Source organism: Ciona robusta, chromosome 14 (genome assembly GCF_009617815.1).
Source record: "Ciona robusta chromosome 14, ASM961781v2".
In the NCBI taxonomy this organism is placed as follows: domain Eukaryota; kingdom Metazoa; phylum Chordata; class Ascidiacea; order Phlebobranchia; family Cionidae; genus Ciona; species Ciona robusta.
The window spans coordinates 5,785,541-5,800,220 of NC_143248.1; the positions used below are offsets into that span (position 1 = coordinate 5,785,541).

Consider the following 14,680-nt stretch of genomic DNA (forward strand, 5'->3'; position numbering starts at 1 on the left):
TAACTGTTTAGTCAACGAATTAGGGACCACTGGGTCCAAGCAATTTATAATTGATTCTTTTGCTCAAAGATATACACCTACAATGGTAGCACCAGCGAGACTTGAACACTGTATCTTCTTGTTAAAAGGTAAAACACATTAACCAGTGAACCACACAGACAATATGTAGCCTGCACAGTTACATCTGTTAAAAAACTGATCTTGAATTTTAACGTGTTTTATATGCAGGTTTTGATATATATGTAGTAGGGTGGGGAAATATGGTACACCTTTTCTATTTTCTAGTCTCGTTTGGTAGTAAACAAAGAACATTCAAATAATTATAAAACCGTATCCTCGCGACTCCCATAGACCGTTGTTAATTGTTTAAAACACGATCAGGATATTTAGATATTAAGTGCTAAAGGTGTCCCATCTCCCCCCCACCCTACTCTATCAATAAAGCACTCATATTTCCTGATCGTGTTTTTAACAATTATCAAATGTCTTTTAGAGCCACAGGCTACGTTAAATAATTCTATAAATATTTATTGTTTTGTACCAAATGGGACGAACGAAAATAAAAATGTCCTATCTTACCCCACAGTACGATATGGGATTCTGAACTGTCGGTTCTAACAAAAGCGTTCGCCTTTATTTAACACAAGACTTACAACTCGCAAGATTAACCATATTCTATAATTCTATATTTTCTAATTCGCAGCAAAACGAACAGCACAATCTGTTATTCAAGGTTGGAAGTCGTTTATTATTTTCGTAGTTTAGCTTCCAACACAACGTATGGACGATGATATTTAAATCGGGACTTCCTCCATATATTCATTCATCCTTTCTACAGCTGGTAAAAAATAAGTGTGTTTATAATATGATTATGATTTGAAGTTGTTTTTTTATCCTTGTATGGCGGAACAACGGCCGTCGTTATAACACAGGTGTTATGATTTATACACCTCGTACCCGCTTAGTTACCACGTGTGTAACTTTGTGGGTGATTATTTTGACCGCAAGGCGGTAAATTTTCACAAGTCACTGGTGACAAGCGGGACGTCGCTCATAAAAACTGTCAATCATGAGTTTACTAACCTTCTCGTATCGCGTCTGCTTTGCCACCAGCACCAGTTGCTCTGTAAAATATAAATGTTTGTACATATATATATGTATAGTAGGGTGGGGGAAGATGGGACACCTCTTCATTCTATTTTCTCGTCCAATTTGGTAGTAAACAAACACCATTCAAAGAATTATAAAACCGTATCCTCACGACTCCAGTAGACCGTTGTTAATTGTTAAAACACGATCAAGATATTTTATATTATGAGCTAAAGGTGTCCCATCTCCCCCCACTCTACTATACATATGGTCGACGTAGTATTGAATACTTACGGATCAGGTGCGGCTTTTCCTCCTCCTCGTCGCCGCCACCCCTCTGCAGTGTGCGCACACAACAGAAGACCAAACACCAACACGATAAGTAAAGCTTTGTTCATTTTCTGCTCGTAAATAAAATAAGTTCGAGTTCTTATGTCGCTTATGTGTTTTATAGCTTTCAAAGGGAAGATACTGAAAAACGTTGTACAGATAATATAAATGTTCCGTTCACACGATTGTTTATATATTGACGTTGTACAGATAATATAAATGTTCCGTTCACACGATTGTTTATATATTGTAAGAACGTTGTACAGATAATATAAATGTTCCGTTCACACGATTGTTTATATATTGACGTTGTACAGATAATATAAATGTTCCGTTCACACGATTGTTTATATATTGCAAGAACGTTGTACAGATAATATAAATGTTCCGTTCACACGATTGTTTATTATTGTAAGAACGTTGTACAGATAATATAAATGTTCCGTTCACACGATTGTTTATACATAGCCAGACTTTTGACTTCCAAATTCATGGCCTGATGCGAACTTTGCGTGTGGATGACGGTTAGCGTTCAAGCAACCAACATGTAGAATGACATATTGATTATTTCCTTTGTCACATTGCGAGCAAAGTTCGCATATAAACATTTTACATAAAATATTATGTTTTTAAAGAGGTTCTTAGCATTCACTGGTGTATGAGTTACGGTCGCTGGTGGTGACACTTTAATGTTTAAACCAACATAGGCTATTGGGGTAATGGGCCAACTCTGGCCTGATTCTGAGAAACCATGGCTTGTCACGCTGGGGAACCTCACCCAGATCGAATAGAATAGAATAGAGCATATGATATTTGATTAAGAAGTTAAGAGTCCGAAAAATCCACCATCCTATAGCGCCATTTATTTATTTATTTTTTGGTGTTACAACGTCTATCGTTTCTTTATCGTCCCCATATGTTTTCAATATTCTATAACATTTTTATTAAGGCACCACCTTTTTATTGTTTACTTTAGGCAGCGCCATTTTAGATCTAAGGTTATTTTTAAATATTTACTTTTAGCCAAAGAGATTAAAACCAAATATGTTTGGCTAAAAAGTTTTAATCTCCTTGCTTTTAGATATACATGTAAATTTACAACAAACATGAAATTGGACATGAGCAAAAATATTAAAATCGCATAACAAATGTATGTCTTGTCTACTTTGACACAAAGACACTTTGTTTTTGGAACTAGGATGACGATTGCGTTTGACCAAAATATTTTTTTGCTTTATAAAACTATTTATTTTAAGATTGTTTTTCTATATTACTAGACCATATTTATATCGGTTAATTAGCCCCAATTTTTGGTTTGTTTACGGCCACTTGGGCCACTGAAAAGGCAAGTTACTTGTCCAGTTACGGATCATTTTTGAATCGCATTTTTTGCCCCAAATGTTTGCATTATGATCGGGGGATTGTTTCTTTACAACCATAAAGGAGAGGTGTTAATATCAAGGATATATAGGGATGATATTGGGTAAGATATTTCTACTTTGTTTTAATGTATAATTTATGTGTTTAACTGTTTTTTTAATTCTTCCTGGACTTTAAACATCTGTGTTTTAAAAGTTTTTTTGCACGGATTCGTGTAAAAGTTATTTAGATCTATAAAGAGCAACATTGATTTATATTTGCCTCGGTTATATTTTTTAAATTGGCAAAATTGTGACATTTTTAAATACGCATAGATTTGGTACTACTGGCGCTGGTGACCAGTGAAAATTTTGGTCTCAAAATGTTCCTTACGTCTCCCTGATACTCGCTGTATAATATCGCGGTAATCCTTTAGCTGGTGGCCACCTGAAATTTTGGTTTCAAAATGTTCCATAGCCCTCACTGATACCTGCTGTCTAATTTTTTTTTCAAAAAAGTCGGGCGTTCGTGTCGAAAATTAACTTTAAAAATGCGCGAAAACATGCTTCGTCACCGTAATTCGTCTGATTTGCGTAAGGTTAACGATTTATTACGTCACAATCGCGGTCTGTTACGTCACAATAGTGGTATATTACATACGTTACAGCCTTGTTTTTTCCCACTGTTTTAACATAGGAATCAAACGTAACAATACGCATTCTATGACGTAATAATCTAACCTTGGTTTAATTCATAACTGCTGGTGTGGAAAATACGGTGACGCAGCACGATTTCGTGCACTTTCAAAGTTAATTTTCGACACGAACGCCCGAGTTTTTTCAAAACAAAATTATACAGTGGGTATCAGGGAGACCTAAGGAACATTTTGAAACAAAAATTTCAGGTGGCCACCAGCTAAAGGATTACCTAATATCGCTATTGTGACGTCATAATTCTTTAACCTTACGCAGGTCAGGTGAATTACGGTGACGAAGCATGTTTTTGGCATTTTTAAAGTTAATTTTTGACACGAACGCCCGAGTATTTTCGAAAAAAAATTATACAGCGAGTAAGGAACATTTTAAGACTAAATTTTTCACTGGTCACCAGCAGCAGTATTACCCATAGATTTTCTGTCTTTTTAGTTTAAAATGATAAATAATAGGGATGTGCCGAGCCGAGCCCGAACTCAAAAGCTCGTGCCCGAGCGTCTCCTTTTTTGACGCTCGGCGCTCGGCTGAAATCTGGGCCGAGCGCCGAGCCTCATATGCTATTGCTTTAATGTTGCACGCGAGAGAAAAATATTACTATACTGAAAATACTGAAAATAAAAAAAAGAAAAGCTACTAAGAGAAGATAACGAGAACAGTCAGCGTAGCTTCCTTTTTAATTATTTTTCGTTCGTTGTGAATTTGCTCTTTCGCAAGTAACGAATCGCAACGTTAGTGAAATTGCCCGTATGGAATTACAGCCGGTGTCAAATTACACGAGCGCGCAATGTTCCTGTATCTGATTTTAAATAAAAAGCTAATAACTCATAAACTTTTTTATAATGAAATAAATGAACTGCTGCAACCATGGGGGCTGTTTTGTTGTAATGACAGATCCCATTTCCGCAAACACGCACCCAGACAGAAAGTGTTAAAACAGGCGTTGCATTCAATATTACTTTCTTTCGCTGGGAATTGGAACATGTTTCATTTAATTGTTACGTCACTTGTCCTATAACAACATAACTATAAATTATGACGTTTCATAATATAACAATCGGGAAGAATGTTCCCACTTCCAACCAACCACAAGTTCGAAACCTCGTGTATGAGCGTCACATTTTTACGCTCTGCGCCGGTGTATAGGATATAAAGGAAGACGCATGCGGTAGCATACATTCTACACCTAACAAACGAAGCAATCGTTGTGAACTTATTCTCGTGAATAAAGACGTAATGAAACTCCGGTTCTAGTGCGGTGCCATCAAACGATGTTTTTTGGCCTCTGTCCAAGCTCGACCGGGACGATACTATGTAATATCATATTGCAATCTCTGTTGGTTCCAATTTGCTGATAGCGTCGCTCTTCGCTTTTATATTTGTATATTTGTATCAATTAAAATTTACATAATCGCGATTTACCTGCATTTAAACTAATCATCAGAAACAAAAATTATACACAAACTACAGATCGTATGGAAGTGAATAAAACACGATTGTTTTATAACAATCTCGTTTGTAATGTAACAATCGTAATGGTTTATTAAAGTTATTCTGGCGTAAATAATCGTTAGATTATCCACGATGGACATGCGTAAAACTTACACCGATGTTTCATTTATTAAAAAGACGTTTCTAATTAAGTATAAATAATGTAATATTGGTCCTAATCTACCGCATAAAGTAGAATAAAAAGATTAGTGTGCAAAACCAATATCTAAAGCGTTTATTTCGCTTTAGAGATAACGTTGTTTTTTATCTGTATGACAGACCCCTTTTGAACGCGCTAGTTGCACCACTGGCTGCAAAAGTTATAAATACTTTTTAATTAAATATTTTTTATTGGAAATTACGAAACGAGACGTCTTTTTAACCGCAAACCACGTGCTCTGTAATATTTAAATTAGCGACGCTTTTCGACTGAATATGAACGCGTTCTCGTACGCCTTTCTCCTTGATGACGTCATAGGTGCTCGGGCTCGGGCTCGTGCCGAGCTTTTCGTTAAAGCTCGGCGCTCGGCGAACCCGAGCTTTTACAACTTCAGCACATCCCTAATAAATAAACTAAAACTTTATTTTGTGTGGACATATTGCATATTTAATGTTGTTTATTGAAACATCTTTGTAGACGAAATGCTTGCGATGCTTTCCGTGTAAATGTAATTCATGCTCGGCAACATGTGAGGTCTCCGGTGACAAATATTGCAAGGACAAGTTTCTTTCATACTAAGCGTGGAAACATCTGGCTATGCGCTGTGAGTATTATGATGATAATAATGTGCCTGGCCCAAGTCCACACATATTGAATAGAATTGTGGTCTTAACTGTTCTCCTAGACATTAAATCTGTGTATTGTATGTCGAAGAGGTCCTATACCAAGGGACTTGGGATATAAATTACCCCAACACCCAGAGTGCTTCAACAGCCTATTAGTGAGTCATAGTGACCACTGGGTTGGAGAAATGTTTTTTTAAGTATCTTGCCCAAGAATATGCTACCTTTCAGTATAGAGCATTGCAAAGCTTTGAGAGTTGTACATTGCCACTAAACTTTATCAATTTCCAGGTTACGAAACAAAACGTTAACGCTGTAATGGTGTTTGAATTTCTCATGAAAATGATTGAAGTCATGCAAAGTTACTTTGGGAAGATTAACGAGGAAAATATTAAGAACAACTTTGTCTTGATCTATGAACTATTAGACGGTGAGTTTTATATGTGCTGGTTGCTATAATGTAACCCAGTCTATTGAAATATGTCCCTTCTCTCACCAAACCTCATTTGGTGGCAGCCAAATTGTTTTCCATGAGTCTAAATCCCCACTGACATCACTTCACCTGCAGCGATTCTTTATTCAAAATACAAGGTCTCTTGCATGCAGTTGTTAAAACTCAACATGGAAAACAAGCACATTTCCAAGCAATGTTAGAAATCCTACTTATTTTGATACAGATTTAGTGAATTAATTGTATAGGACAGATTATGACATGTATAACCAAATCAGGTGCGACAAAAAACAGTATAATATATCCGAGGGTTTTTAAAGTTGGACCCATGTGGTCAAGTACATGTTATTATATGTATTAATTATTCCTGCATAAATGTTTATCTAACTTAACTTGTATTTATCCCACAGAGGTTTTAGACTTTGGTTACCCACAGAAAACGGACACAGGGATCCTTAAGACCTTCATCACGCAGCAAGGAATCAAAACCCAGGTAAGAACTTAATTTTCACAACGTTTATAGCTCTACTAACCACACCCATGCTACTTTTAATTTCTTTAAGTTGCTGATTTTAATTTAATTCATGCTTCTACTAAGATTGAAACAATTCTTAACGGACCAAAGGTATCAGAATTATCTTTGTTTGTTATTTGTGATGTCATACATAAAGTACAACACCCATTGTTTCATCATATTCAATTCATTGTAAACACCCTACACCTCATAAGCATGCATGGTTTATCAAACATTTACTATCATAATATGTTGTATTTGAATATTTGTGAATTACATCATCACAACACACTGTGTGCCATAACACTTCATTGGTTTTGTGCATATGGTGATTGCTGGTTACTTATTAGTCTTTAGCAGCCAGCCAACATCTTATGTCTCATTTGCTCAAAATACTTTTGCTATGTGTTTATAAATGCAGATATCAATATGTTTTCTACCTCAAAAGCTAGTGCAAACGGCAACTACTATTGGCTTTTAAATAAAGTAAAACTCAGTATACCCCCAAAGATCTTGTGCTATAAAAACGTAACAGACAAAATCAAATCCAACCAATTGTATTATAAATGATATATATTTTGCCTAAATGGCGTTGTCAGTCTCTTAATCAAATAGAATTACGCCCAAGTTCTTATATGTTAATCGTAAAAGCTATTTCCTTCCCATCATCTTTACTCATTTAAAATCAACTAAACCTCTATATTTGCTCCAGACAAAGGAAGAAACGACTCAAATCACGTCCCAAGTTACGGGGCAAATTGGGTGGCGAAGGGAGGGCATCAAATATCGGAGAAATGAACTTTTCCTTGATGTTTTGGAGAGTGTTAACCTACTCATGTCACCACAAGGTAACGACTCCCTTTAATAATAAGGAATTACTTAAGTTAAAATAATTTTCTAAAGTATGACCAATTTTTTTAAAAGCTTAATTTATTAATATTTAAAGTAGTAGGCATACACAGAATCTTAATATTTCTAGTTTTGACTTTTGAGTTTGTAATAATTTTTAAAAGTGTTAATAGCACCGAAAAGATATTATCAACAATTGATAATAATTTGTAATTGCATTGATGCCACATCTTTATTGTATCAAGTATTGATATATAGTATCAACTAAAAAGTGCTTGACTTCTTTTTCCTAATGTTAAACCTGAACTAACTTGGTAGGTACAGCAGATGGTATGATAGGTTTAACATACGTTGATAGCAACCAAACGTCCAAACCACACATGTATTGATCTCTTTAGTGAAGCTATTTTAAATTAGGACACAGGAAATCAATTGCTCCAAATGCTCTTTAATAATTAGTATTCCAGTCCACAGTAGTAACAAGCTGGTAGTGCCTGGTACCATTGTGTGGATAAACCAACACAAGTAAAATGACAAAACTACAACACACGATTTGTGTGTGTTTTAGTTTATCCTGCGTTTGATTGATGACAGTAGCTTGGCAGGAAATAGAGGCTTGTGGGATTTGTTTTAATGTGAATGTTTCAGTTTGAATTTTGTATAATGAGCAATCATGTTTTCGCTACAATAATGAAACTACACAAATACAGTTAAACTTCACATAGGGAACTTCATTGATGATTAATGTAGTGAATGCAATATACTTTGGCTCTGCTTGTTTGTATAGACACCTAACAGCAGGGTAAAATCCGGGGTGACATTGTTACAGTTACACTCATAGTTGTCAAACATAGGGAACTTCATTGATGATTAATGTAGTGAATGCAATATACTTTGGCTCTGCTTGTTTGTATAGACACCTAACAGCAGGGTAAAATCTGGGGTGACATTGTTAAAATACAGTTACACTCATAGTTGTCAAACATAGGGAACCTCATTGATTAATGTGGTGAATGCAATATACTTTGGCTCTGCTTGTTTGTATAGACACCTAACAACAGGGTAAAATCTGGGGTGACATTGTTAAAATACAGTTACACTCATAGTTGTCAAACATAGGGAACCTCATTGATTAATGTGGTGAATGCAATATACTTTGGCTCTGCTTGTTTGTATAGACACCTAACAGCAGGGTAAAATCCGGGGTGACATTGTTAAAATACAGTTACACTCATAGTTGTCAAACATAGGGAACCTCATTGATTAATGTGGTGAATGCAATATACTTTGGCTCTGCTTGTTTGTATAAACACCTAACAGCAGGGTAAAATCTGGGGTGACATTGTTAAAATGCAGTTACACTCATAGTTGTCAAACATAGGGAACCTCATTGATTAATGTGGTGAATGCAATATACTTTGGCTCTGCTTGTTTGTATAGACACCTAACAGCAGGGTAAAATCTGGGGTGACATTGTTAAAATACAGTTACACTCATAGTTGTCAAACATAGGGAACCTCATTGATTAATGTGATGAATGCAATATACTTTGGCTCTGCTTGTTTGTATAGACACCTAACAACAGGGTAAAATCTGGTGTGCTAAAGAAGTAAATGACGTCCCTGTTTTAACATTGTACTCATTTCAATAGTTAATATATTATTTGTTTTTAAACAATATACCAACAATACGATTCTTTATTTTTAAGTAAAGCATGTCATGGGACCTCTGGCATGTTAACCAAAGTTGGCATATTAACATAAAAGGGTCAAAACAAAACAACAATATACTACACTTTTAGAAAAGCATGTAAAATGAAACCTGAGAATTAAACTAAATTTCACCCATTATGCCAAGTGCCAACACCCAATTTGTAAGGGTCCAATATATAAGTACTCTTGTAACCAGTGGCGCAGCCAGGGGGGTTTAGGGTGTCGCGCCACCCCCTTTGAAACTAAAAGAAAAAAGTTGATTAAAAAAAAAAAAAATATTTTTGAATTTTTTTTGATCAAAACCCCCCAATATTTGTTCTGGCTTGTAACCTGTAAGTAATATGCATGCTACATACAATTTCTAACTCAGTGACTTGTTCTGTATGAACCAGCTTATTCCAACCCTTCTTATCTGCAGGTCAAGTACTAAGCGCCCACGTAGCCGGACGCGTGGTTATGAAAAGCTTCCTCAGTGGAATGCCGGAATGCAAGTTTGGTATGAACGATAAACTTGTCTTGGATAAAGGAAACAAACCTACAGATGATTTGTCAAAGAAGTGAGAGCATTGTTATGATATTTCAACATAACATAACCCACCATATATAGAAACAATTGTATTTTCAAACGTTTGGTTTAAAACTAAAAATCTTATTTAATAACAGTTGTGTCACATATTGTAAGCTGACCAGAATATCTGTGTTTTTTACATCAAATCTAATGGTATTTATTGTAATATTCATTAGAGAATAGAAATGCTTAATATTTCATTGTAGAATTTATATTGTATATTTTTTCCTAGCCAAACCCATGTTCTGTACTAATAAAAATCTTGGTTACGGCTTAGTCATACCATAGAGACTTTATATTTCATTGTAGAATTACTATGGATAATAACTACACAACCATTTACAAAATGCTCTGTTTGGACAATTCAATTTGTATATTTTCTTTATCTTAGCCAAGCCACAGTTTTGTAAAAATCTTGGTTATATCATTATTGCAGCTTTTTCATAAGAAAGAGCATACACAAGTTACATCATATCTTAAAAGAACATTACCACTATATATGTTGTAGTAGCTCGGGGAAACCTTCAATAGCCATCGATGATTGTACTTTCCATCAATGTGTGAAACTGAGCAAGTTTGAATCGGAGAGAAGTATCAGCTTCATACCAGCAGATGGGGAGTTTGAACTTATGAGGTGAATATGTTTGTTACATTGTGAGGTGTGGTTTAGGTGTTGGGGTAACTTTGGCGTTGTATTGCTATAAGATATCACCAATATAGAATAGAATGTGCGTGTACAATGTTGGGGTAATGGGCCAACTCTTGTCTAAATCCCAGGTCCCATAGCATGCCTCACTGTAGGACCTCACCCATATAGAATAGAATGTGCATATACAATGTTGGGGTAATGGGCCAACTCTGGCCTAAATCCCAGGTCCCATAGCGTGCCTCACTGTAGGACCTCACCCATATAGAATAGAATGTGCATATACAATGTTGGGGTAATGGGCCAACTCTGGCTTAAATTCCAGGTCCCATGTAACCATGTTATACCTTATTGAAGGACCTCACTAACCCATTTAGAATTGTATTGTAGGACAGTTACTTGCCTATCCTTATTTTTATGTATATAGAAAACATTGTATCTTTACCATAAGCAACATTACTAGGTTAACTTGTATTTAATTATGTTTCTATGTTTTCCAGATACCGGACAACCAAGGATATTAGTTTACCATTTAGGGTTATTCCCCTAGTCCGAGACATCGCTCGTTCCAAAATGGAAGTTAAAGTAAGATGGTGATGTTGTTGTACTTGTGTTGTGGGTTTGTGACTGAATAATTGCCATCCTACCATAATGCTGGATTCCCATGTTTGTACACAATGCATACTATGTGTTAATACAAAGTGCTTATACCAAAATATTCACCTGAAGCAATTTAAAGTAACACAAAAGTGGGTTACCACCATAATGCATTAAACCCCATGTTCGTATATATTATGTGTTTGTACCCATGCCCTTGATCTGTTGTCAAATTAACACTTAATATAGAACTCAATAAACACAAGTCATACCTCTTAACCCAGGTTGTTCTTAAGTCCAACTTCAAGCCCACATTGTTGGCGCAGAAGATTGAGATCCGAATCCCAACCCCTCTAAATACAAGTGGGGTGCAAGTTCTCTGCATGAAGGGGAAAGCCAAGTATAAAGCTAGTGAGAATGCTATAGTTTGGAAGTAAGTGGGATTTATATCTAGGCATGGCTGTGAATTATTACACAAAATTTGGTGTGGTGTTTTTTCGCATGCAGTTATACTCATAGTTGTCAAACATAGGGAACCTCATTGATTAATGTGGTGAATGCAATATACTTTGGCTCTGCTTGTTTGTATAGACACCTAACAGTAGGGTAAAATCTGGGGTGACATTGTTAAAATACAGTTACACTCATAGTTGTCAAACTCTCATTTGGTGGCAGCCAAATTGTTTTCCTGTTGGTCTGTTGTGAGTCTGTTAAGCCAAATTGTGAGTCTGTTAAATAAATCCCCACTGACATCACTTCTGTTTGTTGGTGGTTGATGTCACCATGATTTACATAAAGATGCTATTAGGTGTCTTGTTTGTATAGACACCTAACAGCAGGGTAAAATCTGTATGAATGAATGAATGTATTATTAAAACACACGGTGCCCATCCCTGTTTCAAGCGTTAGGCATATGGGCACGTGGGATATTATTATTTAGAATAGGATCAAGACTTATATAAATGTAGGAAAGGCAGGAATAGTTCTCACAATCTAACTTATTGGTTGTAATGTTTACTGTTGGCATAGGCGCTGAATGCGGACCTGCAAGGCCTGCGCGCAGGCCCTCACAAATACCAGGGTACTCCCGCAGCGATCGGCAGGAATTACTTTATTTCTTATGTTTTAAAACTGCACGGACGATTCTATAGCTTGAAATATAGCTTAAAAGACACAAACAGTTTGCCAACAGTGCATTTTGTTGTTGTTGTTGGTGGCTAAAATATTATTGGTACTATGACGCAAATATTTGGCATACACTGGCATTTTAAATGGTTCTCCGCCTATGACTGTTGGTAACATATATTGTGTTATAGTTATGTAAATCTAACATAATTATGCTTACTGTATTCCAAATATTCAAAAACTAAGTTATCATGTAAAGTATTTATGAATGAAACTTAAGTAATAATGCTTATTATTTCATGATTATGACATCATTGTTCCATTAATGTTTCATTATTCCATCAGAATGAAGCGCATGGCTGGTATGAAAGAATCACAAATCAGCGCCGAGATTGAATTGTTGCCGACAGCTGAGAAGAAGAAATGGTCGAGGCCACCGATCTCCATGAACTTTGAGGTGATTATGTGGATATGTCTGTAGGCTTGTTGTATAATGCACATTTTAACAATGTCAAGTTTTTTTGGTGAAAACCGGGGTGGCATTTTTAAATACAGTAACACTTGTAGTTTTCAGTGAGGACCAATTTAAAATCAACACTTTTCGGCATCGATTACAATTTACAAATTTGTTAATGGTTGCAACTTATTTATTGAGTCAGAGTTATTGTTCTGGTAAAAGCAGTAATCTTATCGTAATAGTACTTTTGCACAATACATGTTAAAAGGTTTATATAAATCAAAGTTTTTCAACACCCCTAAGCCTGTTGCAATTATTCAGTCTCATGAATAGTTGTATCAACTTACTTGTAGGCGAGCACGAGGTGTATGAAACAGAACACCCGTGTTATAACGACTGTCGTTGCCCCACCATGCGAGGATAAATAAGTTACATACGTGGTAACTTGTAAGCGAGCACAAGGTGTATGAAACAGAACACCCGTGTTATAACGACTGTCGTTGCCCCACCATGCGAGGATAAATAAGTTACATACGTGGTAACTTGTAAGCGAGCACAAGGTGTATGAAACAGAACACCCGTGTTATAACGACTGTCGTTGCCCCACCATGCGAGGATAAATAAGTTACATACATGGTAACTTGTAAGCTAGCACAAGGTGTATGAAACAGAACACTCATTTACAGCCATGCGAGAATGAATAGGTTACATTCATTCATACCCAGATCTTCATAAACTGGTAAAGCTTAACAACTATCATGTTATCCCAGGTCCCATTTGCACCATCTGGGCTTAAGGTCCGGTACTTAAAAGTATTCGAACCCAAGCTTAATTACAATGACCACGATGTGATAAAGTGGGTCCGATACATCGGTAAGAGCGGTCTCTACGAAACACGCTGTTGATATGTGGCCATAGAAACACTATTAATGTCATTGTCGTTATGTCTCTCATTCCAAAATGTAAACAATCACCATATTAGGCGAGTGCTTTTCAATCTTTTAGTGGCAACACAAATATTAAACGTCAATTTTTAAAACTAAGAATATTAAACTTTAAAATAATTGTCAAAAGGTTAAGTAAATTACTGTAGTAGACGAGACAACCAAATCAAATGGTGACCCAGGGGTTGAAAAGCACTTTTTCTTTGTAAAATGAAGTTTAATTTGAAAACTTTGATTCACAATTCTGTGCACTTCCCTTTGAATAGTTGGGCAAGTGTCCACACATACTTCTCATCTTTATGTAAATCATGGTGACATCAAAATATAGTTTCGATATCAAAAAAAAGTTGGAACTAGTTACGGACATGCAGGGTGAAACAGAAGCAATTTCCCCTGGAAAAAAATTCCAAAATGGATAACTTTTCAAATCTTCCAAAAAAAATTAAATGGGGCAAATTGTTACAAGGAATTAGTTCTTGGTAAAATTAATTTTGTCCCAATAATTTGGGTTTGTCTGTCACTGCCTGCAACTAGTCCTGTAATAGTAATATCGCATTGTCAGCAGAGGCATTGTATAATCTGTTTGTGCTATGGTGATTGCTGCACTATACGTAGTTACCTGCAATACTTGGTGATTTATGGATTAGTTGCTAAAATTAAAGTTCTAGGCCTAACCTACTAACTGTTGATCACAATCACACTTGTATTACACTGGCTTGTTTTACGCTTTTGTGTAAATTGATAAAATGACCAATTTCAACATAAATTCAATCTTCATTAATATATATTTACGAGTGTGTTTTCGTAATCATATACCATCGTAATAAAACTATATTTAAATCATTGTGTGTCTGATGTGTTAACTTTTCTGGATGTCGAGGTAATGGGCCAACTGCGTCTCCCATGACGTGACCTTACCTGCGGGACCTCACCAATATAGAATACAATATTTTACCTTCAATTTGGTTGCACCACTTTTCACAGATGTTTTTATAAAGTATATTTGACCATATTTGTAAAACAACTTAGTGGAAATTTACATGTTTTATTACCAA

The 14,680-nt window shown here is 35.8% G+C and overlaps 1 protein-coding gene and 1 long non-coding RNA gene across 5 annotated transcripts; one reads left to right on the forward strand and one right to left on the reverse strand.

Moving 5' to 3' along the window:
- Window positions 1–724: 724 nt before the first annotated feature.
- LOC149725400 (uncharacterized) lies at window positions 725–1,564 on the reverse strand. Its single transcript, XR_016386499.1, has 3 exons — window positions 1,384–1,564; window positions 1,084–1,124; window positions 725–838 (listed from the first exon to the last, which is right to left on the reverse strand). It is a non-coding gene; the product is annotated as an uncharacterized LOC149725400 (long non-coding RNA).
- A 1,084-nt stretch (window positions 1,565–2,648) lies between these two features.
- On the forward strand, window positions 2,649–14,468 carry LOC149725401 (AP-2 complex subunit mu). Of its 4 annotated transcripts, none has more exons than XM_089892514.1 (12): window positions 2,649–2,902; window positions 5,617–5,743; window positions 6,054–6,192; window positions 6,624–6,706; window positions 6,812–6,838; window positions 7,440–7,575; window positions 9,707–9,845; window positions 10,368–10,490; window positions 11,003–11,087; window positions 11,384–11,532; window positions 12,570–12,681; window positions 13,452–14,468. In XM_089892514.1, exons 1-12 carry the CDS (start codon window positions 2,829–2,831, stop codon window positions 13,584–13,586), a joined length of 1,329 nt encoding a protein of 442 aa, XP_089748640.1. In that variant the 5' UTR covers window positions 2,649–2,828; the 3' UTR covers window positions 13,587–14,468. The 4 variants fall into 4 exon arrangements, with proteins under 4 accessions (XP_089748640.1, XP_089748639.1, XP_089748641.1 ...); XM_089892513.1 differs by having other exon boundaries at window positions 2,650–2,902; window positions 10,365–10,490; XM_089892515.1 differs by lacking the exon at window positions 6,812–6,838 and having other exon boundaries at window positions 2,651–2,902; window positions 10,365–10,490.
- Window positions 14,469–14,680: the final 212 nt, after the last annotated feature.

Bases quoted from the DNA above. Each gene is read 5' to 3' on its own strand.
- LOC149725401 (XM_089892513.1), top strand. From the start codon at position 2,829: ATGATCGGGGGATTGTTTCTTTACAACCATAAAGGAGAGGTGTTAATA. The intron at 6,193-6,623 runs GTGAGTTTTATA...TTTATCCCACAG, and splicing joins GATCTATGAACTATTAGACG to AGGTTTTAGACTTTGGTTAC. The intron at 10,491-11,002 runs GTGAATATGTTT...TATGTTTTCCAG, and splicing joins GGGGAGTTTGAACTTATGAG to ATACCGGACAACCAAGGATA.